Source organism: Melanostigma gelatinosum (assembly GCF_949748355.1).
Source record: "Melanostigma gelatinosum genome assembly, chromosome: 6".
NCBI lineage: Eukaryota > Metazoa > Chordata > Actinopteri > Perciformes > Zoarcidae > Melanostigma > Melanostigma gelatinosum.
Window position 1 is genome coordinate 13,469,110 of NC_136639.1, and position 27,687 is coordinate 13,496,796.

At 42.1% G+C, this 27,687-nt stretch overlaps 1 protein-coding gene across 1 annotated transcript in view; it reads left to right on the plus strand.

Annotated features, from left to right (window-relative positions):
• mctp1a (multiple C2 domains, transmembrane 1a) overlaps positions 1–27,687 on the plus strand; it is a gene marked incomplete at its 5' end in the record, with an annotated part of 113,626 nt that overhangs the window by 46,740 nt on the left and 39,199 nt on the right. Inside the window, 13 exons of the mRNA XM_079270164.1 lie at positions 3,649–3,791; positions 4,011–4,090; positions 5,218–5,329; positions 6,903–6,941; positions 9,785–9,949; positions 10,180–10,310; positions 11,113–11,299; positions 18,304–18,397; positions 22,451–22,553; positions 23,353–23,455; positions 24,045–24,146; positions 24,660–24,734; positions 27,041–27,160. Coding sequence (XP_079126290.1) covers positions 3,649–3,791; positions 4,011–4,090; positions 5,218–5,329; positions 6,903–6,941; positions 9,785–9,949; positions 10,180–10,310; positions 11,113–11,299; positions 18,304–18,397; positions 22,451–22,553; positions 23,353–23,455; positions 24,045–24,146; positions 24,660–24,734; positions 27,041–27,160 — 1,454 coding nt within the window. The remainder of the gene's footprint in view (positions 1–3,648; positions 3,792–4,010; positions 4,091–5,217; positions 5,330–6,902; positions 6,942–9,784; positions 9,950–10,179; positions 10,311–11,112; positions 11,300–18,303; positions 18,398–22,450; positions 22,554–23,352; positions 23,456–24,044; positions 24,147–24,659; positions 24,735–27,040; positions 27,161–27,687) is intronic.

Consider the following 27,687-nt stretch of genomic DNA (forward strand, 5'->3'; position numbering starts at 1 on the left):
CTATGCCCTGCAACTAACCTGGTACCTCCTCCTGACCTTACCCCCGTTCATCAAAAGTTTGTGTGTATGTGATGTCTGACCAATAAAAACATGTTTAGTTGGAAGTCTACTAGAAGACGAGATGTATTTTGTTGGAGTTAACGTGATTGTTTCCTGGCGTGGCTGGTTAGAGGTGTCTTCAGTTCCAAATGTTGTCCTTGTCTTTTTCCTCCATGTAGCCCCCACTCCTCACCAGTAATGCCACTCAACTGTAGAAAGATAGGAAATCACATTCTGCAGCTAGGGCACCTACCTTCGCCAGTTCATCAGTGTTTGACACATGGACTCCTTAAGCCCAGTCTCCACTTACCCAGCACTTCCATTTCACAGCCTTCTGCCTGCAAGCTGGACAAACATCCATCAAACCCACTCTCTTTAACCCCACATAGCTTAAGGCATTCTTCTCAACCATTCTTAATTATAATTGAAAGCTAATTGATCTTATAATGCCGATTGTCATTGTCATACCTATCCACAAGCCCCTATGTGGCACATTGTATAACGTCTGTCCTTCTTTATGGACTTAACACAACAAAAAAAAAATATATATATATATATATAGTCATACAGTATGACCTATATGGAGGTTGATTTCCAAGAAAGCATCACTGCATTCACTCCTCTGTGCTCTACCCACGCACCCTCATATTGAGGCACCACCCACCCACAGAACCAGCCTTTTTTATTTCCTACTTCTCAGCCAGAGTGTGTTTATGTCACCCTAAAGCTGGCACTGTGGCACGCCGAGCCAGTGACATGTGTCTGGGGAATATCAACCCAGTGTGACACAGAAAGAGAGGCGGATAGACAGAGAAATAGGGTTGCTGTCATTTTAGAGATAAGTGGCTCTGCTTCCATGATGGGAACATTTCGCTTTAGATAGTGCTTGAAGTATCACGTCATGAACACAATGCAGCAGTTGGTTAGAATATAATGATAGATTACTTCTTTATTTCATGCTTGTGTAATTCTGCATTATCTTTTGCACTTACTGACCGTTGTGCTACACATTAATGTGCTCTCAGACATTTCTAGCTGGATCTTTTTTTTCTTTTCTTATCCTGTCACCCGTGTCCTCTCGCTGCAGCTCTCCTGCAGTGATATGTCATGGGTAACTCTGTGTAAATAGGGCCGTGTGTGTTTCTAGTGTCGCTGCTGCTGCTGTGCATGAGGGTGCTTAAATGTGACAAAGTAGACATCTTTTCCCAGCAGGCCGTCCGTTAGTGCACATTTCCATCACTTGCTGGCAGCTGTGAATCATTTAGCATTGTTTACTCGCGTAAACTGTACAATATTCAGATTATTATTTTTGAATGTATTGTCCATTAAATTACTATCTACAGTATATTATAGAATTATCTATAAATATAACTACTGAATACCTGTAATGAGATGTGCAGAGCTAATGTAAAACAGTTCACTTGATTATCACAACCATATGTTTTTGCTTAATTCTGGTAGTGACAAAATATTCTGCAGCTTTTTTTCTTTGTTCAAGTGCGTGGTCTTTCAATTTGAGGGCATGTGACTGATTTCGCCTTCAGATTTTGTGATGCTTTACCTCCAAAAACCTGACTAACTCCCGGTTGCCTTTAGATTTGCCTCGTCTCTCCGCAAACGGTTTGCTTGCACTCAGATATATTGTTGCTTCTATGGATCTTACTGCTCTTCAGCTCCTTTCCTCACACTCGGGCTGCCTCTGTGTTCCTCGGGAAACATCTTGCTCTCAGGTTTCTCCTCTGCTTTGATTTTTGTTTGTGCAATAACCCCGTCAATAGAAGGCCAGGTGTAATGTTGAATGAGGTGCATTAGCTTTACTTCTTAGAGCGTCCCTGTTCTCAATAGCCGGGTTCATCCACTTCTGCCCTCCAAGGCTTTATGATGCGTACTTCCCTTGCTTTCTTTACCGTTAGTGTAACAGGCCCATGAGAGTCTGTTTATGCCGGTTGTTGCCAGTCGGTGCAGAACGAGCCGTTTTATGAGGTTTATGACAGCAGCAGTGTACTGCTGCAAAGTCAACAGGAATACCACCGACACTCAATAATGGGTTGAATAATGAGACTATGCTTTTGAATAAAGAAATAAAGAAAAGCTCTATAAAATAACCCGTCAGTCGTGCCATTAGCATCTTCACTGGCTCTGATGAGAATCAGTGAAATCAGTTAGTCGCATATTTGAACTTGTCCTCTTGCTAACGATGGAACCTGACTCCACCTTGATCTGATGAAACGCGTGTAAACACAGAGCACAGCCGTTTATCATCTAGTGTCCTCGCCGTCAGCCTCGTCTATGACGTAGCCTTGTTGTGGCTGACTGCAGAAAACAGGGCAGATTATCATAAAAGGTAAACGATATCAATCAGGCTTATGTTTTTTACCATACGGTTGTATCATGTACTGTGCAGTGCATTTCATATGTTCACTTGCATTGTTTTATCCAAGAGATCCTGGCAGAAATGATAAACCAGGCACAGAGAGAACATTGTATATTAATAGGACTCTTATCTCCAGTGTGATTTGCTTGGCAATCGCTTTGGTAACAGTGGAACCCTCTGTTTCTGAATGCATGTTAATGTTTATATGTATATAAACCAATGTGTGTGTATCCTTTTCTGTGTTTATTTGGATATTAAATGCCTGATTAGTCCTGATCGTGTCCCTTTTGGCCACTTCATCTACATCTGGGTGTGAACAGACTGAACTCGTAAACCTGATTATCTCCTACACAAACTCTAAATACAAACACTGCATTAAGAATACTCCCCGTGTCTCAAAGTCTGTGTTGTTGTTTTGATTTTCATACAGATGCAGTAAACATTTGAACTGGTGTGATTGATCCTGCCCTTTGCTTTCATTTAGTTTTTCTGTGTGTTCCCTGTCTTAGTTTTTCTTTGTCGAACTGATTGATTTTGAAATGTATGGACCTTGGGTAATAGGATGTTAGAATAAAGCAGAAAGGGGATGGACGGGAGGATCGATGTCCATTTATCAGGGTAATAATATGTCGATTTAGAATTATATATCTTCTCTTTTTCCCCTTGGTCAGCATGAGGTGTATACATCGGACAATAAATGATACCCTCAATAGCCTGTTTGTTTTGTATGTATTGCAGAGTACATACGCAAAATGAACATTTATTAATCCAGTTTTTCAGTGTTTGTTGGTCCCTCCAAAATGATCTGGCACTGATACAGGTAGAGATAAATGAGTCGGTACCACCACCTAGTGGTCACCTGGGGGCACTGCAGGAGAAGTCTACATCCAAGCACCAAGCTCCAGCTTTAATTACCTCTGTCTAAAGAAAATTTGAGAGATCAAAAGATGTATTTTCTCGTGAAAGTACAAGAGAAGTTACTCTAAAATACCTTCATGGTATGAAATATATATGCATAAAATATGCAAATGTGTTTTGTGTACTTTGGGGGGGGAATAAATTCTCATCAGGCATGGTCAGTTGGAATTTGACCAATGCATGGCTGAAGGGTACCAGCTTACATTTGACCCTTTACCGTACAGATAGTTAGGCAGCATATGCCGTCGTTTTGCTTGTACTATTCTTAATCCTGTACCTGAACAGTAGTTCTCTGTGTTTGCTGTCTTTTCCTGTAGGGACCAGCGACCCGTATGTGAAGTTTAAGATTGCAGGGAAGGAGGTGTTCAGGAGTAAGACCATTCATAAGAACCTCAACCCGCTGTGGGATGAGAGAGTAAGCCTTCTGGTGGACAACCTGAAGGACCCGCTATACGTCAAGGTACAGATGGGTCCTGGACTTCAAATGTCTTCCTGCTTCAATATAAATAACAGTAGATCATTAAGTCACGAGCATCAACTCGCTATGCAAGCTTCTTTTCTATGCTAGCAATGGTTATTCAATGTGACGGATAACATTTGTAATGTGGTCTATAGGGTCCTCTTTTGGCAGAACTTTGTACTATATAATACTATCCAAATGTATATTGTGTCTTTGTAGGTTTTTGACTATGACTTTGGACTTCAGGATGATTTCATGGGCTCAGCATACCTCCATCTGGAGTCACTGGCACATCAGAGGTATCTTTGTCCTTTCTCTTCTCTTTTATTACTTAGCTTCCATTAGTTTGCCTGGTCGTGGGCATTTTCAGTGAAGCTTATGTGTTAAGAGACAATGCATGAAGTTGAAATGATGGTGAAGGTAATAGTTGGAGTCTGTCCTTGCTGCTTAGTGTGGTCATCGCTTTTGCGTTGTGGCTCTGCAGTTGTGTTATTGCTGTTGAATTTGTGTTGTGGCTTTTTCATTTGCATTGCAGCTTTTACGTAGTGGCTTTCACATTTGCGAAATTAGTTCGACCCTTTTCAGCAACCAGAAGGATGGCATGGGAGAGCCTGAACTAGGACTGAGCAGACACTGGGCTTCAGTGAAATGAGAGGTTTTCTAAAAGGAAGAACAATACCAATTTGTCCACAGGAAAAGTTCCTCGTAGTAACTTTAATGTCCAACTTACCTCTCAGTGTAGTTTTTGTATTGTCTGTAAACTTCATGTGTGCCATTAATCACATTGGAGTAGGTGTCACAATTTTATTTATTTTTTGCACGCTCACGCAGGTGTTTTCAATTACCCTGTCTGATTACACCTCCTGTCGAGTGTGAGTTGGGGCAGCCATGCTGGTAATAGACTCTTTTCACAGCAGACATTTAGACTTTAGAAGTTTTGTTGACAACATCAACAATGGCTCCAATCTATTCCAGCACGGTAAGCCATAACTGTGTGACAGTGAACCAGCATGCACAATACCAGGCCATGAAATCAAAGCGTCTTAATAGAATTTAGCGATCTTTTACTTTACGGTTCACACCAGGGCTTTTTATACTGCGACATGTCGAACTGTAATGACAAAAATTACCTTCCTTATGCATGATTCAAGATTGTTAGCTAGGTTGAACGCTTGTGGTCGTTGTATCTCACTGAAGAAGCGCAGCGAGTATGAAAAGAGGAAGGAAGCAAAATGCCACATCTGTTGAGTTATACTTGAAGTGATTTAAATGTGTATCCACTGGATGGTTGGGTTGTGCATGTAATGCATGCATTCATTTATGTACACATAAGTGAAATCCATGCACTTAATGCATGTGAATGTGCAGTATTCATGGAAGCACTTGCAGTATACGTTTGTATGTGGCTTACTGTGCTTCCCTGTAGGACACTGGACGTGACGCTGGACCTGAAGGACCCACAGTACCCTGAACATAACCTGGGTAGCCTGGAACTGGCGGTCACTCTGTCGCCAAAGGAGGGAGACGTGAGGGATGCTGTAAGAAAAATATTTTAACTTTAAATTGGATTACTCATTCAGCTCTCTCTCTCTTCCTGCACACACTACATTTCCTCCTCAGTCAGGGAAATAATACCTTCCTATCTTACTTGCCCCGCTGTGTGTAATCTGTGATGCATCACACCAAGATAAGGAATAATATGCCATATATGTGTATGTGTATATGTATGTATATATGTGTATATATATATATATATATATATATATGTATCTCTATGTCTATATATATGTGTGTGTGTGTGTGCACATACTGTAGCCAAAAGGAGCTCCTGATGACCTATGTTAACAACAACAAAGAAGTAAATTTAAGTCGTATCGTATTCATTCCTCCATACATCAGAGACAGTGATCAGAAGGCAGGCTGTGTTGAACTGGAATGTGCTGGCTTCATTCAGCACCACTTACTGGAAACTCTTCAACTCAGCAAATGCATAAGCATAAACACAAGTGTAATTAATGTTCTGTCGAAAAGTTCTATGTTCAAAGAGCACTGGATTCTCTTTCCTAATTATGTCAGCTCGTGCCTCTACGGACGTGCTCAATGTTTCAGAGTTGCATTTATTTCTGTTCAATTATTTGTTTGGTTAATTGGACCCCTGCATGCTCGAGCCGGAACAAGGCAGAGTCATGGGGGAAATATTTTCTTCCTTTTGATCTGATGTCTTAATTCTGCTGCTTATTTAGTGCTGTAGTACAGAGTCCACATTTGACAGAACAAATAAATTCTATTTAGGTTAAGCATCATTTTAGATTTCTCCAACTGTGAAGAAAATGAGTACAAGGTTACGAGTACATTCTGGATGACTCTCTGATGCCATCTACTGGTATGCAAGGGTAAGGGACAAGGCAGAGCTTTAATCTACTTTAAATTCTTTATTGAACAACTAATAGTATGGTGATTTCAGTAATCATGGAGCAGCAACAGTGTTTCTGCATAGGACCTGTTATGTGTTCTGAAGTTGGTCTGACATGAGGGAATTGTTTCTCTGTGCCCATGTAAATAGTCTACTCGTGTAATAATTATTTTTGTATTTGAACCTTTTGCATTGATGATTACATTCAACCCAGATGAGCAGAAATAAAAAAATTGAAGTATTTGCGGCAAGACCTAAAAAATAGTCTGTAAATCCTACAAAACGGTAGTTACTCTTAAGTACAACAATCCTGTCTTTTTTGGGTTTAGTATTTAATTGCATTTGTAAAAGTATCGAGTATAAAAATGATGGTTCTACTGTATTAGAGGCACAAACTGCAGCTACTTTTCACCTACATGTATAAGTTTCATACGTGCGTGTGTGTTGGTGTGTGCATGTCTGCTTATGTAATTCATAACGCCATATGACAAGAGCGCTTCTTGTACACTCCTTGCTTACTCAACTTGGATGAATGACAGCTGCCCTTGTCTTTTTATATAACACCCCCCCCCACCCACCCCCCTGCACCAGGCCGTGGCTAACATCTTCACATTACCCATGCCCTTTAACCTCTGAGGGGGAGGTGATGGGGGGGTGGGGGGGGGGGGCGCTCTGTAACAGCTTTGTCTCATTTACAGACCATGCTTTTGAGAAGGAACTGGAAACGATCTAGTAAGGTAAACTAAAACAGCATGTAACTTCCCCACCCACACAACTTCCGACTGTACTGTAACCCCACTACCGACCGCTCTGCACCTCACCTGTCCTGCACGCTTCACTTGTGTCCTGGTACATGGATGGAGTCTCCCTGGCCCTCACCCTTCCGCCCTTCTTTTCCTCCTCCCACAGTGGAATTAGCCGTTCTTCACTTCTTTAGTTCTCATTGTCACCAGCTTATTTTCCACGAGCTGCAATACACCACCTGCTATTTACATCACCCGAGGGGGTGCAAACAATTGTTTTGGAACACATGTATGATTTGGCCTAAAGGTGAATTATAGTTCCATGTGTGAAGGCAAGACATATGTCATACAAATAATATACACCAAGGGTGGAATTAATGCACTACAATTCCTGCCATTGTACAAAAAAACTAAAAACTGTTTTCACTGTTTACATATTTAATGTTAGAACAGTTATAATCTGGCTAAAACTGCAGAAATTTACAGTAGAGTCTGTCATCGGACAATTAAAATAATCCGTTTTGAACTTTGCCCTTTTAAGCTGTTGTTGTGCAGTGATGTATCCATGCTTTCCCACCTTTGATCTGCACAGTGTATCGCAGCTGCTTTGTGAGAAAATGACGCACTTTGTTTGTCTTTAGGGGTTTTAAAGGAGTCCTGTACAGCAAATCCACTGACACATGGAAGTTTGTTGATGACTCTGTGGACTGATTATAGGACGCTCTCAGACCCCTTTGCATTAACTGCCGATTTTTGATGTTCACATTATTTCAAGTTCTCATCTTGCCATAAGAGACTGATACTTTTTTGGTTTTATTCTTTGTGATACTCATTGGCTGTAAGTTTCTAAAAGAAAGCATGCTGGTCGAAGTTCTGCTTTTTCTTTTTTAATTGGCTCAATGCACGAAGCACTCACCTTATTTTTCGGTCAAATACAGTAGTATTAGTATTTGGGGCGATTTTGTGAACACAACTTCATGTGTTCCTTTTATTAAGGTTCTCTATGTTTTCCTGTTTTGTTCAAAAGATGTCATTATGAAGGAAACGGGCTGAATCTGGAAAGTCAGTTTTACTTTTCGGCGATCTCCTAAATTGCAGCTGGACGCACTGTATGTTTTCGTCCTTTCAGTGAAAAGTGTGATATGTTGGTCAGAGCCGGGCAGACGTCCTGCTGTATCGCGCTTCCCCAAACGGAGCCTTTGAAGCTTCCAAACTGGGCCACCCCGCCTGTGACTCGGAAATGAGCTCAAACACGAACTAGCTGCTGTGTTACCCCTCCAAAAAGGCGCTGCTCCTGAGTCCTCCCTGCCTCCGTGCTTTTCTGCACACAAGTACAGTTATTTTTACACAACCACTTATTTTTAGTGAAGCATCAATGAGTGTTTAACCCACAGCAGAAGATGCTATTCAAGAAGTAGTTTGAGATCATGATTATGAGTCGGATGCATATTAAATCCAGGTCTCTAACTTTACCACGAGGCAAAAATGCTTATTTTGGTACTTGAGATGTTTTTATTCTTCCAAAGGGCTGAAATACGTAATACTATATGGCTGTGTTAGTTCTTAAACTGAATCTTAGTTTCTTTTTATAAGACTTTCAACATGGGAACATCTCGGTGCATGATCGCTCTCCTGCTGTGCTCTGGCAGAGAGACGTGGATTCCCAATCCAAATAGCCCGTGGTTTTCTTTAACAAGAAATACGTAGACACAAAACAAGGAAACAATCAGGTTTTGTGCTCGAGTAGGACATAAGTACGACCTCTCTTCATTAGCATACAGTGTGTTAGCAGCAAGTGAACAGGAGCAATGAAAGATGTGAGAGTTGCATTATGGGAGGTTGGCTGTATTGCAGGGAGCCATTCGCATTGTTTAATGTCTGGAGAATGGAAATTAAGAGGCTCCATCTCCAGATCAAAGGCCTGTGCTTGCGAGGCAGGGTTTGTTCAGAGTTTAATGAAATTCGCCCGCAAAACAAAAGCTATGCTAATAAATTCTCCCTAACGAGGAAGGAGGAGAGGGAAAGGCAGAGAGAGAGGGGTGTATTTGTTTGACAAATAAATACCCTGCTCTTTGTTTTAGTGAAGGATACTGACATGATTCAAAGAGAGGTTAAATAGGCCTGTAAGTGCTGAGAAAACTGTTGGGGGGGGGGGGGGAAAAGCTTAAACTATGGAGAATCATCAATCTGAATTTGCAGGGCTGTCAACTTACAGTACAGCCAGATGGAATACGGAATTCACAGAGTTACTGGAACAGCATCTCAGTGGTCTGCCCGTTTTGGATAAGACGGTATACAAATCACTCGCCTGTTTATTTTTATTGTATTAGTTATATTATTGCACAGAAAATGCCAGACTCATGCAATGACATATACAATCTTGTGCAAACTGTAAGCTATTTTGTCGACAGTAGATTCTTAGTAATCATCCAGAGGATACAGTGCATTTGTTTCAGTTTCTCAGCATTCCAAAATAAATGTTTGGGATTTTGAACTTTAGACTTGATCAAATAGAATAGTGGGATGCTATGTTTTTGTAATTCATGATGTTCTGGCATGTCATGCTAATTCACACATGGATAAATTGGGTTTATAATTATCTTATTTTGTGTTTTGCCTGCTTCTCTCTTTGTTGTCTAAATGTGTTTCGGATCACTTATGTTCCTGTTGACCAAGTGTGCACAAGCCATAGTTCTAGCTTGGGTCCAATTTATTCATTAATTTCTTTATTTTGTGGGTGTTTTGTGTACATGCTTGTTTATGTATAACTGCACACGTGTTTGTGTAAATGTTTCTTTGTGTGTGTGTGTGTGTGTGTGTGCGTGCGCCTGCTGCAGTATCAGAGTATGCGTCTGTCAGATGTGCACAAAAAAGCCCAGCTCTGGCGAGGTATCGTCAGCATCAGTCTGATAGAAGGTCTCAGCCTCCAGCCCATGGATGCCAACGGCCTCAGCGACCCGTACGTCAAATTCAAGATGGGACATCAGAAGTACAAGAGCAAGGTAAATACTCTCCTGTTTGAGTGTTTATTTTAGGGTTACCTCCATGCAATTCCTAACGAGGCTCTTTATAGGTGTCTTTTTCATTTCAATATTCAGCACGCTATTGAAAAATTCCTTTTCACTTACATAGTTTATATTAAAGACTACCGTAATTAGGTTTTGCTAACCTTCAACAATATATGTACAAGCCCATACGGTCAAACCATGTATTTCCCTCTGTCGTTAAACAGACAATTCCCAAAACGCTGAACCCCCAGTGGAGAGAGCAGTTTGACTTCCACCTGTACGATGAACAGGGAGGCTACGTGGACATTACGGTCTGGGACAAAGATGCTGGCAAGAAGGATGACTTCATGGGAAGGTACAGTGGTCCTCGTCAGTCTTTGTGGACATGTAGCTATCTGTCTTTTGTCAGGTTGTATAGCTAGAGGAGACGTAGCTTACCCAAATCATGCCTATATTTGACATTTAGGACTTATTCAGACAGGTCTTACAGAGGTTACACAATGACAGTATTTCCATCAGTTCAACATTTTAGTTCAAATGGCCATGTCTGTAGCTTTGTTACTCATCTTTTACCTCACGTTTATAGTATAGCGGCATGGAGGCATTTGAGGAAGCCTTTGCTTTGAACTCTGCACCCAAGGCCAGTAGTTACTTTTGAAGGCCTTGGTATTATATTAAAGCCATGCCAGAAAATACATTCAGTCAAGAGAAGATGCTCACGAGTGCCGACTTAAAGGTATTAACTGTCAGCTTTTACTAAGTTGTCTGCAGTTGCTTATATCTAACACGCATCACGTTATAGTGTAACTAGGCTGTTGCCATTCTCCAGCAACACATGCGATGTATGAGGTCATTTTATTGAGAGGATAACTAGTAGACACTTTATTTCCAAAAGGGAAATGGGAGACCTCGTTCTGTGCGACTTCTTTTGTGAACTTTACAGACGTTCTGTGGCGACTATTACTTTGTAGACATTTTTCTGCGAACTTCAACCGCACAAAATGGCAACAATAGCACTTTAAGTTGAGTCCTTATTGTCCTCTGTAAAAGAGGAAGCTGAGGAAGCTAAGCAGAGCTACAATCAGTATGTGTTTCAGCACAGTCAGCTTCCCCACACAATCTAATTCTGTTTGTTTGTGCATGCGTGTGCACTTTAGGTGTACCATCAACCTGTCGCATCTGACTAAAGAACACACGCACAAGCTGGACCTGCCACTGGAGGAAGGTGAAGGCGTGCTGGTGCTGTTGGTTACACTCACTGCTTCTGCCGCCGTTTCAATATCGGACCTGTCAGTCAACATGCTGGACGACCCGCACGAGAGACACCAGATCATGCAGAGATATGTGAGTTAGTTTTATTGTAAGCGTGGCTTTGTGTTGTGTATTGAGTTTAGGAGAAGACTGTGTTGTGTGAATACTTTTGAGAGGAAAGTAAGCGATGTATGAGACCTAAATCATTTCATCAAAATATTGAAAATACTAGAGGGTAGATACAACTTCACAATAACCAGTATGCCAAAGTTTCCATAGTTGTTCATACTTAGAGATATGTCCGCATACTTAATATTCTCCTTATCACATAGCTAGAACAAATTTCACGCCTTGTGTTGCTGATTGACCATATACCTGATATTGTGGCTTCTTCCATTATTAATTGGTGGCGATGTTACGTGTGTCACACTCGTCTCACTCACACATTTATTATCAGAATATTGAAAAGTCACAGTTGTTTCACATTTGAAGTACCGGTTGTCTCTTTTTTTTTTTTCTTCTACAAGCTACTGAGATTTGAAAATAGAATTCCACAAACTGCGGTTTGAAGTTAGAAGAAGTGGAGAGCAGAGGAGTTGGTGAAGAGGGGGATGAGATTAACAATGGAAGGAAGAAACACGGGGGTTGTTCGGTTTGGACGAACTGTTTGGAAATGATGGAGACTCACACTGCTGGTTTGTTTCTGTTGCTATGATGCAAGGCGTGACTATTGTGCGGTATTTGCGTCAGCATTCTTTACTGAGTTGTGCATTTATGATTAATGCATGTTGGATAATTTATTTGTGTGTAAAATGTCTGGGCTTGTTAGCCAATTGTCATTGATTTGAGTTTCTAGTAGTGGAGGGAGAGATAAAGAGAGAGAGAGAGCTCTAAGGCCCCATCTGCCCCAGAGGCCCTCCACTCAACACAATAGTTTCAGCCTATGTCTTTGTCTTAGCCTAGTTAACCCCTCACTCCCTGTCATCTTCACTGCTTGCTACAAAGAGAGACACACACACACACACTTTCAACAGGTTTCATTCATTCACGGGGCATTTCTCTACACATCGACAGAATCTGCTCTGATCACGCAATGCCGCCATATCTCCTTTCAGTCATGACTTTTAAAAGATGTTTGTTAACTTTATGCTTTTAATTTAATTGACATACTTTAACTTAATAACATACAAGATTGGTTAAATCATTATTGCAATTTCTCCATGAGTGCCCCGTGTACAGAACGTTATTCAGTAGCCGTGTGTGTTTGTGGGATGCTAACGTCACGTCCCAGCTGGTGTGTGTTTGCGTCTTACGGTGTGGGCATAGGCACCAGCGGCGAGGCTCCAAAGGCCAAACACGGGGGCAGCGACCTACATAACCGCGGCGGTGCCTCTTTGGCGAGCCACAGGAGGTTGACCACTCTGCTCCGTGCTGCAGCATCCACCCAAGATCAGAGGGGGGAGCTCTAGGACTGGGACATGCACACGCTGTGCCTCTCCTCACAGCCACAAACTGAGGGCGTAGAGAGAGTGTGTGAGTGAATGTGTGTAATAGGGGGCGAGAGGTAAAGGATGAGGGTTGCACCGGGAAGGGAAGGCGTGTAAAATGAAAAGAAAAAGCTATTTCACCTCTCTCACAACTCGTGCAGACCCCGTTTTTTCTGCTCCGCTGAAGGCGAGACATTTTCCGTCCTTCGCCTGCCTCCTTTCCTGCCTCCTTCTCTCTCCAGCACTCTCCATCTCTGTCCCGCTCTCCCGGCAGCCTCCACTCTTTGTCTGTTGCCACTGTGGCCCTCCTGTCAGATGAAGGGATGGAGAGATAAGGTGGGGGGTTGCCGATGGAGTGGCACAGTGAGGTCGGTTTGAAGACTTGAATGGTCTCTACCTATTAACATATTCCTTTTCTCCAGACTGGCCGTCTTTCAGTTAGAGTTTAATAAAGATGTACCTTATCAAAGAGCACCGATAAGACCAAGTACCACCACTAATACATAACTGTGCTGCTCAAAGCCCACTAATCTGCCCAGTATGTGTGTGCATGTGTAGGTAGGTGTATGTTATTATGCTTGGGCACATTTTTACTGACCGGTATTATCTGCTTGCAATCAGCTGTGCAGCACGCTCAAAGCATCCGCTACTGCTAATCACGAACAGGTACAGACATTCAGATACATGCAAAAACAATAGCTTCCTGCATCAGCTATCTCATAAATAAGATGGGGGGGTTTTCGGAGCAACACTAGAACCATGCTGTCATCATCATAGCATCATTTAGAGAGCAGATACCTTCACAAATAAGTGAGGAAGAGAAAACAATTGAGATCTTCCGTTCATGCCCGCTTTATGAAGTGTACCCCCCCCCCCCCCCCCCCCCACTGCTCCTCATGAAAACGCACATACAAGTTCACTTTAAGGCAGTGTGTAGCATTGGATTGCAAAATGTTTTTCAGGTTGAACAATAAAAAAGACATTCAATTCAATTTATTTTTGTATAGCCCAAAATCACAAATTACAAATTAGCCTCAGAGGGCTTTACAATATGTACACGTTTGACATCCTCTTGTCCCGGAACCCTCACATCAGAACAGGAAAAACTCCCCAAAAACCCCTTTAACGGGGAGGAAAGAGGAAGAAACCTGTGGGAGAGCAATAGAGGAGGGATCCCTCTCCCAGGATGGACAGAAGTGCAATGATGTCATGTGTAGAACAGGATAGTGAATTACAACACATTCAATGTAATTACAGCACATTCAATGTATGACACAACCACGACAGGAGGCAACACCTGGTCCAGGTAAACCCGGATACACAGGAACCTGTGAGGCGAGAAAGCACAGAGACTCTGGTGAAGAAGCAGGTCAATAATGTGCATTAATGGTATCGGTAGTATGAAATAGTAATGTGAGTAATAATAAAAGTGATATTAGCAGTTGGAGGAAGAAGTGAAGTTGGTAATGAACATTAATGGGACATCAATGCATACAGACGGAGGTGAAGAAGAGGAGGAGAGAGCATCTAAATGCATGCAAACTCAGTTTGATAACCTGAATCTCTAAAAAGACACTACATATTTAGAATCAGACAAATGTCTTTGTCACACACACGCGCACACATATGAGCGCACACACACCACACCTCATGTGGTCACAATGAGGTCACTGCGTTGTATTTAGCAGGTGTTTTTTCCTCATCCCAATCTGTGGCCATTGAAGACAGCAGATAATAGACACCTGAGTGCTGGGATCTGATGCTCTCGCCGAGCTCATTAATGTCTCTCATTCTAGCTGTTCTGCATAGTGCGTGCGTGTGCGTGTGCGCGTGCGTGTGCGTGTGCGTGTGTGTGTGTGTGTGTTTATCTGCCGGGTTTGTGAGTGCCTCTGTACACTTGAATGTACCGCGTGTATGCGTGTGAATGAGCACACATGATTTTGTTTTTTTTACTGCAAACTACTTTGAATGCAGCTGAGGCAGAGCTATATGCAACACGGTGCAATACACTTAGTGTCAACTGCCTTGGATGTACTATTTCTCACCGTAACCTTTCCTTCATCCCTAATTACCGTTTCCTAGAAGTAGAGAGGGAGAGAGGGAAAAGGAGAGAAAGAGATTTATGCATTATGATGGCAAAGGAGCACACACACTAATGGCTTTTAATGGGCCCGAGGTGGCCGCAAGATGGGTGGATGAGAGGAGGAGGACATGGCGACCTCCGCTGAAGTGGAGGCACTTCACCAGCCACGCACATGTATGCACACTCGCGCGCACACACACACACACACACACACGCACCTGGAGTTCCTCTCCAACCCACTCCAGTGCACCGCTCTAAGGTGATGAGAATGGACACTACCTGGACAGGAAGTGAGACAAGGGGCTGCAGTTTAGTGTGGGACGGGCAGAGAGCAAACTTTGAGAGAGAATCTTGACAGGCTGACGCCGAGTTGATGAGCAGGAGTGGGAATAGGGCGTAAGCATTTTGGATTGCGTTTGAGCATTTCACGTGCATTTGATTTAATGTCCTCTGAAATGCGCGGTTACCGGGCAGACGCTTTGTGTCTGTCTGTGTGTGTGAAATGTTATATGGAGCTCTGATGAAAGGTGACAAGATGCAAAGATGACAGTCAGTCATAAGCCTATGCTGCGGCTGATTCATCTGTGTTTGTGTGGCTGTTGAGTGTGACAGCGACGGGAAGAAGATGTCACACTGACAAGATGTCAATCACGGGCAGGGAGGGGGTTTGTTTTATGAAAGCCAACTCTGTCCTTCCATTTTTCTCTTTTCTCCTCTGTTCATCCCTTCTTTTCAGCACCTCCTTATCCCCGTCAGTCTGCCTGCCTGCTGATGGGGGAGACGTAAATGAGGGGGTGGGGGTCGGTCATGGCCTCCCTTCGTCTCTCTCCCGCTCCACCTGTCTGTCTGTCTGTCTGTCCTTCGACTCCATCTTTTGCTGTGTGTCTTTCTGATGAGGATTTGAATCCTTGTGGAGGAGGATGGGTGTATTCTCTCCACCAGTCCTGGATTGAGGTTGAACCCTAAATGTCCCCTCAGGGAGCCTGTATGCTGGGAGGAAGGGATGGAGTGTGGATGATGGGTTGTTCTGCATCCATACATTAAAGAAGTAATTCTGTCATTTTGTTCCTTCAATCTCGGTGCCATTTGTGCCGTTTTTCTGTGTATCAATACGGAAACCACTGCTGTGGTATCGTTTGAAATTATGATTTCATGGTAAATTTTTAATACCCTTATAATAACAGAAGCTTATCAAATGTTAAATGTCCAAACACAAGCAGCTGTACTAGAACTTTGCCTGAACAAGACAGTCGAAGTTGGCAAAATGTAGATATAAATGAAGAACGATAAAACAATTAAACACGATTACAAATCTTAACAGTGGAATTAGAATTTAAATCTATAAATATCTGACTCAACACTAAGTGAAGAGGATTATGAATCCGACCAGACTTCGATGCCGGGTATAGTTTTTCGAACAAAAGTACCGACATTGGATTCCTAGCTAACTCCTGTTGAACACATGAAGCAGTCCGCCATTATGTTGCCCTCGTGTCTTCCTCTGGTGCCGCCATCATGCCCTTTCTCTGTCGCTCTTCCTCGCTGCTCCCCAATAATCAAAACAAGCAGCTGTATCTTCAGAGAAATCGTGTTGTCTCCTCACTGCCTCTCTCTCTGTATGTCTCTCTTTCTCTCCCTTTCCCCCTCTTTCTTTCACACACTCTCCCCTCTCATCTCCTTTAGAGAGCTTTTGGACAATGATATCACTGGAAACGGGCAGAGTCTGACAGAGTTGGTAAAAATGAATTACGTCTGTAGCCTGGCCCTGAAATTTAAATTATAATTACTCCTGTGGGGATGGAAGGGGTTATTGCCAGAGAGAGAGAAATAAATTGAAGTGAAGTGCATTTCCACTTTGCTTTTAAGACACGCCGACATGCTACTCAATTTGGCCTCGGTATAGGTTTTCTATGCATGTTTATATCTGAGCATTTGGGTTTGAACAAAAGCATGAGTTTATGATTGTGTGTGTGTGCCTGATGGCCCAGCTGCTGATTTCCACAGGTTTTACCTTTTTATTCCACAACTAGTTTTTACACAGTCATCATTCTTTCTCCTGGTAATCAAAAGCTTGTATTTCTCTTCTCATTTCAGTCAGTCACAGGGCCACATAGCATACTGTGTGTGTGTGTGTGTGTGTGTGTGTAGGAGGTGTATGTGAGTTAGCGTGTACGCTTGACTTTTTGTTTTACACTTGGTGTGTTTGTCTCTTGGCAGTGTTTTTCCCCTCTTTTAGTTTGGATGTTGTGTAAACTGGACAGTGTGTCAGGAGGTCAGTGTGCGTTTGCCTCATAACTATGATATCACAGTCAGTCACGCTTCACTGGATGCGTCTACTCACCATAATATATCTATTATAATATTATCAGCCTTATGCTCTCGCCTGCATCTCTCACTAAAGCAAACACACACGCAGACATGGAGGTACAGTGATATCAAGAAAACCACATCAAACACCTGCATTTATTTTTCTTTTGTTATATGTTGCACATATACAGATTTCTGACTGTTGTAAGAATTGTTGTATTTAATTTTGAATAAGTTCCACGCTTGTCTTCTTCTGCTGCTATTCACACACACACACACACACACACACACACACTATAAGCACCTCTTTTTTTCTACACACAAAGTTATGAGGAAGCAACTCGTGGAGTGACAAATAAAAAAGTAAATATCAGCATTTACTGATATTTACAGCGCTTCCTTTTTAAATTGTCCGAAATGACAGTGTGCAAAAGGGAGTAAATCTGCTTAGGGTTCAAATAATACAAATCAAAATGTATAAAACTGTATTAAAACCTATGCATTTTGTTCATATTAGGCATGGAGAGGAGAGGATGTCCAAATCCCACACAAACTTTATGCCAAAAACGGTTTCAGACTGACACTCCTCCCCCTCCCCTCATGGTCAATATACAAAACTCTTCTTTTCACTAAAGCATAAACTAACTCAGTCTTTGTGAGTGGAACAGTTAATGGAAAAAAGTACAAAACCTCTGACTCTAAATGCAACAGTGGAAAGTGTTTTTAAGATCGTTCTTCATGCAGTCTCACCTTGAGTTCGCCTTCTCATTGTAGAGTCCGAATGGATACAACCCTGAAATGTCTTCTTCTGCTGAGCGTGTTCCAGTGTTGAACTTGCCTGTTGTCGACTACGACCCCCATTTGTTCTACTTTTTTCTGTGTACTGTATTTATTCGCTGTAACCTTTTGCAACATATTTCTGCATGGCTCATCTTCTTCATCAAAGTGAGTGAAGTTCCATTTTATCTGAGAAGTACAAAGTTGAGAAACATTTCAAATGGGCAAGAACAGCTATTCAGTGAAATTAAATCTCTCCATTTGTCCTGCGTTAGACTCGACTATAAATGCCAACTCTGCATTTTCAAATAAGAGGACTGTTAAAGGACATATTCTACCCTTTCCTCTCTTGATGAAATGTCAGGCCATTGACCCGCCTTGCTCTTCTATGCTAATTTGGCGTCCTCTTTGACCTTTCACCCTTTGTTCCTGTGATGTTTCAGAGTCTGTGGAGGTCATTCCTCAACCTGAAAGATGTCGGCGTGGTGCAGGTGAAGGTCATCAGGGCTGAAGGGCTGATGGCAGCAGATGTCACAGGTAAGACGATGACCATAAGTCCAAACAACAGGACGATGAACTCTGCAGTAAATCTAGAGATACAGTCGGGGTGTGATTTTGGTTTAAGGAATGATCCTCTGCAAGAATCCTCAGAGAGAGTTAGTCTACTTTGGGCTGGATGCTAAATTTGTCTCTGCATTTTTTTTTTAGAAAAGATGCAGCCTGCTCATTTGAATAATAGAGAAAAAGTACATATTTGAACCAACAAATCTCTGTCCCTCCTCCTCCCTCCCTCCACCCGCTCTTTCTCTGCTTGCGCTCTCTGAATTCTCCATTCTCCATTAATTCTTACTTTTAATTAGGTCTACAGTGGACAGGCCTAGTTTTTCACTCTGTATTATCTAGTAGAGAGAGAAGGAAATGTGTGTGTCTCTGTCTCTCTCTCTCTGTGTGTGTGTGTGAGTGAGAGAGTTTCCTTTTTTCCATTTGAAACCGCCACAGTTCCATTAGCCAATAGAGAGCGGAGCTGGTTGATTTGGGTTATTGCGTGGAGCAGCCGGAGTGCAGGGCTAATGGCTCGCCGGCTCTTGTATTTCACTCGGAGCAGAAGTTTGCTCTGTGACCTCGTTGTGGAGCTCATCATTCAGTCTGAGCATCATGGATCCCTCCAACAAAAAAAAACAAAAAAGAGTAAGGCTGTGGAAATATAATGTCTAGTGGCTGTTTGTTTGCCTTTCACTCTGTCTCTGCCTGTTTGACGTGGTCGTAGAGAAAGATGTTTGGTTTCCGAGCAGTGCCTCTACAGCCTGTGGTCATTTGAAATTATTGCTACAGGCTTACTCCACAGTTAAAGTGCAACATGTCTTGTGGTGCCAACCGGGGATAATATTTTACATAGAAACTACCGAGACTGAATCCATCAATGAGGAAACAAAAGTGAAAAAAATTAAATTTGAAACCCACAGCAACAATGTTTGCCATGTGTGTCTTCACATCGTCACATTGAATTTCGTATGCTAAAAAACTGAATACAAGTGAAGATGTTCTTACATGGGACTCTTTGTTTATTCACACAAAACAAGGTCTTTGGTTTCACACAAGTTTTTGTGATAGCAAAAGAGATCTCAAATGTAAACGGTCCAATTTGTAACCTTATTTGAGTTTATACATTCTTGCAAGCGAGGGAAAAAAAAGAATATTTTGCTTTTGTTCCCCAGAAAACGATTTCTTTCAGCCAGTCTAACCCTCGACTACAGTCGGCAAAGGGGTTGTTTCTAGATGGCTTATTCCTGTTTTGAGTCTGACGCTCTGTGTGTGCGTGTGTGTGTGTGTGTGTCACTGGCAGAAACAATAGCTCTGTAAGAGCCCCATAAGAGCCCTCACCACATGAACACCCTATTTTAACAACCCAAACCAAGAGAGGGTCAGGAGCAAGGTGAGAGAGAAACAGACGGACAGACAAACATACAGGCAGTTAGAGAGGAGGTCAGTGAAAGAGAAATAGTTCACCATCTCTCTCCCATTCACGCTGCCTGTCTCCCCTCTTGTCTTTTTCCCTCCTCCTCCTCTCCGTCTCTCCTCTCTGGCCATCTCACGCTCTAATTGAAGTGTTTTTGTGGAGTAGCTCCTCTCCAGGCCGAGTAGGATAACTGAAAATAGTCTCTAAAACCAACAATCCCTTTTGTCTGCCAGCTCTTGTCCCTCTGAGTGGATGTTTCACCGTTAGAAACATTTCAATAGCAACACACACATGGACACATGCACTCGCACACATGCACTTCCAGCAGCAACACCTAAGCACGTGTAGACTTCTTTCACTCAATATCATATGAGAGTAGATTTTGTACTGCATCATTTGACACATGAAGGAATACTGTAAGTATTCTATTTTAACCTATTAAGTGTGATGGGGAAAAAAAGAAATCAACAAAAATGCACTTGATTTACATTTTAAAGTCTGACTCCTAATTAATTGTGATTCTACAGGAACATGAGAGCGTGCGCTCCCTCTCCAACCTCAAACTCCTCACTAACTCTAAGCTTCCTGCGAGGCAATTACAGCGCGCTCCCTCGTCTCCGTACGGTATTCATCCTCCACACTTATCTTGGGGCACACTGAAATTAGTTTGAGCTGCCAGCGCCACACAGACGGGGAACCCGGAGGGGGGAGGGGCTTTTGCTCGGACATTACCTGGATGATCTCTGAGTGGCGCTCAAACCTGAGCGTGTAATTGGTTAAGACAGCCGCCTCTGGTGCTGGCGGCCAATAAGGTGAGAGTTCATCACCAATGACAACTGGCTCGCTGCGGCAACACAGCCTGCCATGTCATTAAAAACAGAATATTAGAGAGAAAATGGGGGAGGGGTCAGGGTTCCGCAGAAATAATTTACAGCTCTTAATTTGGATGATTGCGTTTAAATTGAATCGGACATGATTTGTGGGGACAACACTATAACCGTTTATGCTATGGAAGCTCTGGGATGATTAAGAAGGATTTCAAATATTCACGACTGTAAAAAGTACCGACATAATATATCATTTTTATTTGTTTACAATATTTAGATATATTATTGGTCTCGGGAAGTATTTTAATACAATACAGAAATGTATATGACTGAAGTATGCACACAGAGACTCTTGAGTCCATTGTCTTACAATGTATCTTGTTTTCTATCGCAGGAGTCATGGCTGTCAATATTCACTTCAAACACTCTACATCAACAGAGCCCCACAAACCGATATGAAAGGCAACACCTACGGCTCAGCATTGATCACGGTGACATTTACTTTGCACACCCACTAAATGTCCTGCCCTTGTCACACCATTTGAAGAAAATCACACCAATCAATGACACTTACAGACACACATACACGCACAGGCACATAGAGAAATGTGGCGGAGGGGCTTTGAACTCAATCCCAACTTTCTTGAGTTTTGTTATGCAATATTGCTGCTTTACTAATATTTCAATATTCTCACTATTTTCAATGGGAATGCGTGTGGGACATATCTTTTTTTTTAAAATCCTGACCGTCTTTTCAAATTACAAGCTCGATCAAACAGCGCAACGGCTCCCGACAGTTTTAATAGAAAATAATGATCAAAGCCAGAATTAAGAGTTTTGTTGTTTTTAGTTCATTTTGAGGCAATCAAAGGGAGGTGGGCTGGCAGGCATGGGGAGCTGGTAAAAAATTTTTTTTTACATCTGAGGGTCTTTCAAGTTCTCAGGCAGTGTATTACAGTTGTATCTTTTGGGAGGGACAGGCCACTGAAATGATTTCACATGCGAGTTTGTAAAATATTTGTTCTGGAGGATAAATCTACATTTGGACGTATGTTGCTTTGTTTCTACTATAATTACTGTGAAATGCCACTTGGTGTTGTATTGCTACCAGTGCCTGAAAATCTTTGCAGCAGTAATAAACGAGTACAATTTTAATATCACAAATTATTTTCAATGTTTTTATTCATTTAAATTGCTGTCGGTATGAATTTTATTCCTGTGTTGCTTTTACTTTATTTTTTTGTGCCACATCGTTGCTGCTACCATCCCATCGCTCGCTTGGAATCGCCAATCACGGACCAGCGATGCTTCCCACACCCCTGCTCGGCTGTCTTTATCTTCTGCTTTGAACTTCTCTGGCCTTCAGCGCCACATCGCAGTCTGTGCTCTCCACACCATCTATTCTCAAAGTCGTCTCTCCCTCTTCACTCTCCCACCCCCTCCTTGTGACCGCCCAGGGCATAGTTGTCCTGGAGCTTATCTTCTAGTTGTGCATGTTCCCAGGGTGTTGATAGAACCAGCTCGCAGCTGTTCCACTGATATACTGTTTTATAATATATATATGGCATAAGTACCGTTCTGATAAGTTCAAGGTATTGGAGCTGTAAGGTGATGTGAAGAGGGGATGCTATATACTATCTGTCTCAATAGTATGAGGGATTGGAAAGCTGTTGGAATTACTTCAGATTCTCGATTTCCTTGAAACCTCAAGCCATCAAAAGTTTAGTGTCGACAGTATTTATGTCTGTCCTTTAAGTGAGAAGGTCATTCTTGTATGCTTGTTTCTTTTTTTTCTTTGCTCTGTAGGTAAGAGTGACCCATTCTGTGTGGTGGAGCTGAGTAACGATCGGCTGCAGACGCACACGGTCTACAAAAACCTCAACCCAGAATGGAACAAGGTCTTCACTTTGTAAGTGGCTTTTACAACACCCTTGTCACACACAGTTAGTACTCACTGCAGTAATGGAAATAAAAAAAAGTACCTTTTCAATTCAAGACTAATAAAGTTAGGGCAAAAGTCTCATTTGTGACATTTTTTAATGTTTAATGTTTAATTTCACAGCATTCAACAGTTTTTCTGTGTCAGTTTCGTTCATATTTTTTTATCAATTCTGGTCCGATCGGATCATTTAAAAGAAATGTATTGATCACAATCTATAGTGCTGAAAGCCTTCTTCGTTAATGAACTTTTAACTTAAAAAGTATTCGCAATCATTGTTAATACAACTGCTTATTAACAAGTGTTTTAAAATGCATTGTCTGCCAACAGTAAATCCAGGATAACATTAACATAAGTGATAATGAAGGCCTATCATATTTTTCCTCATACAAAAAAGAATATTGTTCAATTATATAGTTACACTAAGACTTTAGGTAAATGTAGATCTAACTCTGTATAATTTCTTAAATATACGATACAAAACATTAAAGATGACACGTCTGAGCTTCACTTAACTTCTGCTTAGCTCAGGCAGTAATGTAGTGCAATATCACATCGAGCATGCTAATAGTGATTTTTAAACATTGATGTAACTGAAATAGATGGTATTCAAATATAAGGAATTTGCTATGCCACCTATAGTGTTTCAGATTACAAATAGTTTTCTGTGAGTCTGACTCATTTAGAGACACTTTCACACTGTTTCAGTCTATAACCTATATTTCAGTGTGTATGTCGTCGGTGTTGTCTTTGTGTGTGTGTGGTCCAGTAACGTGAAGGACATCCACTCGGTACTTGAGGTCACTGTTTACGATGAGGACCGAGACAGAAGTGCAGACTTCCTGGGGAAAGTGGCTATTCCTTTACTAAATGTGAGTCAAAGGCAGATTTTTTTTCTGTGCGTTTCTTTTCCTTTGGGGATAATACAGATAACATAGAGGAACGGAAAGAATGAAAACACACAGTGGAAGATATAAAAAGCAGAGGTTATTTTTGCAACTGCACAGATGAGACTGTTATTTCACAAAGAGAAAGAGATGACAGGAAGGAGAAAAAATGGAAGAGAGGCGAAGAAAAAAAAGAACAGATTGATAGGTTGAGAAGAGAGAGTGACGGGATGAGAGATTATATGAAAATGACATTGATTGAGAGACGATGCGATTTATAGACGAAAAAAAAAAAGGACAGAAGAGTGTTATATTTGAAAAAAATATAGATAGCCTGTGAAAGCACTGTGTGTCTAATATATCCATGCTCCGCTGTACGGTATGATTCCCCAGGATAGTTAATTTCTGTTTGACAGAGCCGAGCTGCAGTGGGTAATGAACAGGTACTTGTCAGAGTTGCCACAGTTGTTTTGGGTTCCCTGTCAGCGCCAGCAGCTGGGGTTCAAAGGTGGCCCGGGGAGCCGATTCAGCCGGGTATTGCCAGACAGACGCCTGTCATGTCCCTCTCCCACAGATCCAAAATGGAGAACGCAAAGCCTACGCCTTGAAAAGCAAGGAGCTGACAGGGCCAACAAAAGGGGTCATCTTTCTCGAAATAGACGTGATTTTTAATGCTGTAAGTCTTTCTTTAGCTTTTTTGATTCTCCTCCCTGATATTTTTTTCTTCATTTTGCCCCCTACCCCCATTATCCTCTCTCTCCATCCCTCTCTCGTTTTCTCCAGCATCCCCCCCCCCACACGCTGCTGTTGTCTTTATTCTGTTTGTGTCCTTCCCCCCCCGCCTCGCTTCCATCTCGTCCCTCGTCCTCGTTTTGGCTTTAATTATCGAAGACTCCCTCTCAACAGCCTTTGTTCGCCCATTCACCACCGCTGTGTGTGTCCTATAGCGGCCATCTTACAGCTTTCGCTCTTGCTCTCTCTAGCCTCTGACATGGGACACGCTCTACGCATGTGCGACCAGTATCACTACACAATGTGTTAGAAAAACCTTAAATGATGGAAAATATAGTTCCTTGCTTCATCCATTGTCATAATCAGTGATTTCATTTCCATATTATTTAAAATGAGTGTCGTTTAACTCTCACCATTTGCTGTTTATGAGGCTGTGTGTGTCCACTCCATCCTCCAGGTGAAGGCTGGTCTCAGGACATTGATTCCCATTGAGCAGAAGTATATTGAGGAGGAACCCAGAGTGTCCAAACAGGTACATCGGTAGCCAGCACTTATCTTCTACCACTCCGCCTCATTTTTATCTGTGTCCACCGCTGTACCCCCTATTCTGCTTAACTGTCTGAAGCAAAACCAACAAGCCTGGAGAGTGGCATCTTGTAAACCGCGACAACTGTGTGGGCAAGATACAACAGGATGATCGAAGGAAAAACAGCATTTTGTTTCGTTTTTTTTTTCCTTCACTCTCCCTTCTCTCATCCCCCCCCCCCCCTTGCATCCACTCTGAGTGGTGAATAGAAATGTCAAGCTGTCAGCTCTGGGGTGCATAAGTAGATTGGCCATCTTATAGTTGGCCCTCTTTGCCACTGCTGCTTTGCACTTCATTGTCACGCTGCTCAGTGTGTCGGCACCACAAAGGCCTGAATAGTAGGGGCTGGCCCACATCAGACATGTCATATGAGTGACCGTTTGGGCTCAGTAGTCAATACTGCGCCATGCATAGCCAAGCACAGCCCAGCACAGCACAACACACGCAGCAGCAGCTCCCACACCACGCTTTTGTCAGCCTTCCATCTACGCCCTTCTTTCCTCGCTGTTTCTGCCATCTCTGTTGCTCTCTGTCTCGGCCCACTCCACGCTTTTCTCCCAAGTGCAGAATCTCCATTTCACCTCTGACTCACATAGATGACCCATGTCAGCGTCTCGCAATGATGATGTCACTGGCTGCTTTAGAGGGATTGCCCCGTGAGGGCTCTTTTGTGTGGTAGCAGCTCCCGCTTGCTGCTTAGCGAGCAGACACACACACACACACACACACACCCAGTAAAGAAAACACGAGCTGCCTGCCAAACAAAACCATTTAAATTGTAATTATGACATTTAAATTAATAAATGACGTCTCCACTTTTCTAAGTGTTTTTAAGGAATAACTCAAGGCAGTCTTTGAAATAATTCATGAAAAATGCAATATTCTTATCAAGGCAATAATGAGCCCAGAAGACTACAGCATGTACATCAAGTGCATGCGCTAAGGAACGTGGAAATGGATGATTCACAGTCTTGCTGTCCTTAGGGTCTGTGTGTCCCCAGCAGGACACCATATAGTCATCCTCAGTTTGCCAACAAAAAGATTCACATAATTATACAAAGCGAAGGAGGAATCCTCCTCATCTTCCATCAAAGCAGCCAAGCCACCCCTAACCACATGCAAATCCACCCGGAAACACACATTCATACAGACGATAGACTTTTCTGTGGTGCTACAAACACATACAGTATACACACATTTAAACACACACACAATTTACCAGAGTAAAATAATGGCCTAGATTTTTTTGAACCGTGATCTGCAGAGGCTGTTTGTCCTTTGGGAGCACTTTCTCCTGCTGGTGACCTGATTGGGTGGTAGGCATCCTGCGCTGCTGTTATGCTATTCCCTGAACGGTTGGCAACCCGTGGGGAGGACAGCAGTTAGCCAGCGCTCTCTCTCATATCCGGCCAGGACGCACGGAGAACCCTCGGAGGAGAATCCTGAGACTCAGTTGGAAATTTTTATTGTTGTACTTAACTTTATCACTGGGAGAGGAGACTTAAAGAAACATTGTGACTCAGCTTGTCACACTTAAAGTGGCCGTTTGTCCTGTATGCTGATCCACATCCATATATAGCTATCCAAAGAAGTAAAGCACACTAAATGTCCTCATGGTGTCCTCAGAGCTTTAATGTAATACTAAAGCCAAAGTGAGGTCAAAGCTGGATATCTCAAGTTGTAAAAAGTAATGCAACAGTTGACTTTCAAAAGTGACAGCAGAATGAGACACAATGGGGTATGTACCTACCATATTAAGACTTATTGTCATTTTAACTAAGGAGCTAATTATATGATGGAACATGTAGTGAAGAATTCACACCACAACTTAACATGAAAGAGGGAAAATTGACCTGTTTAAAAGTGTGTCATCACAAATCACTACATCAGACGGGCTGTAACGGCTGTACTGATGTTTGTATTCATATTTTTGTTCGTTGACTTTGTCTTTTCATGAAAGTTTACACTGAGCACTAAACGTGCAGCATATGTGATAAATATCAAACAATGTTTTGTGTTTTTTCCAATTGTACATGTCACAAAGTCTCATCAATTTCATAAAAGTACAGCATTTTATTATTTATTTTTTAAACTGAATGTGCATATGTTGACATACTGTATCTACCACTTTTACAAAGCAGCGATGTACAATATTTATCACACAATGCTGTTTCCCTAGCTACAGCACGTTCCTGACCTTAAGCGTTCATATGTTTTAAACGTTTGCCATTTTGTTTTTGTCTCCTTTTTAGCTGCTGTTGCAAAACTTCAACAGAGTTAGACGCTGCATCATGTTCCTGATCAACACAGGCTGCTACATCAACAGCTGCTTCGAATGGGACTCTCCACAGAGGAGCATCTGTGCTTTTGTAGTATGTAGAGATGCACTTACATATACATGTGCAGGACCATAAATGGCATCACATACACTTTTGCACAGAAACTAAAAACAGGACCAAATGTTTTGTGTCTTTTTGTGAAACATGACTCTATAGCCGCAAAGGTTTTGCCGTTTTATAATTAATTTGGTGTACCGAGTCCCAGAAATGTACTTTAATATAGTATATTATCTAGTGAAAGTGTTTATCTCATACTTTTTGTGAATGAAATTAACCCAACTCATATTAATGGATCAGTACATTCGTCTTATATTTCACCGATTACACTTTGAACATCTGCACACACGCAGCAGGAGAGGAACATGTTCACGGAGGCAGTAGGACCATTTCTGCTAAGAAAGTATGGATCCCTCACTGGTCATTTCACACTCTAACACAAGGGGTTGTTGACGTCTCAAGCACATTTAAGTACATTCCCACACTGTATCCTCCACTACAGACTGTTACTCACACACTCAAATATCTTGATATCATCGTCTCGATTAAATCCCTTTTCTAGC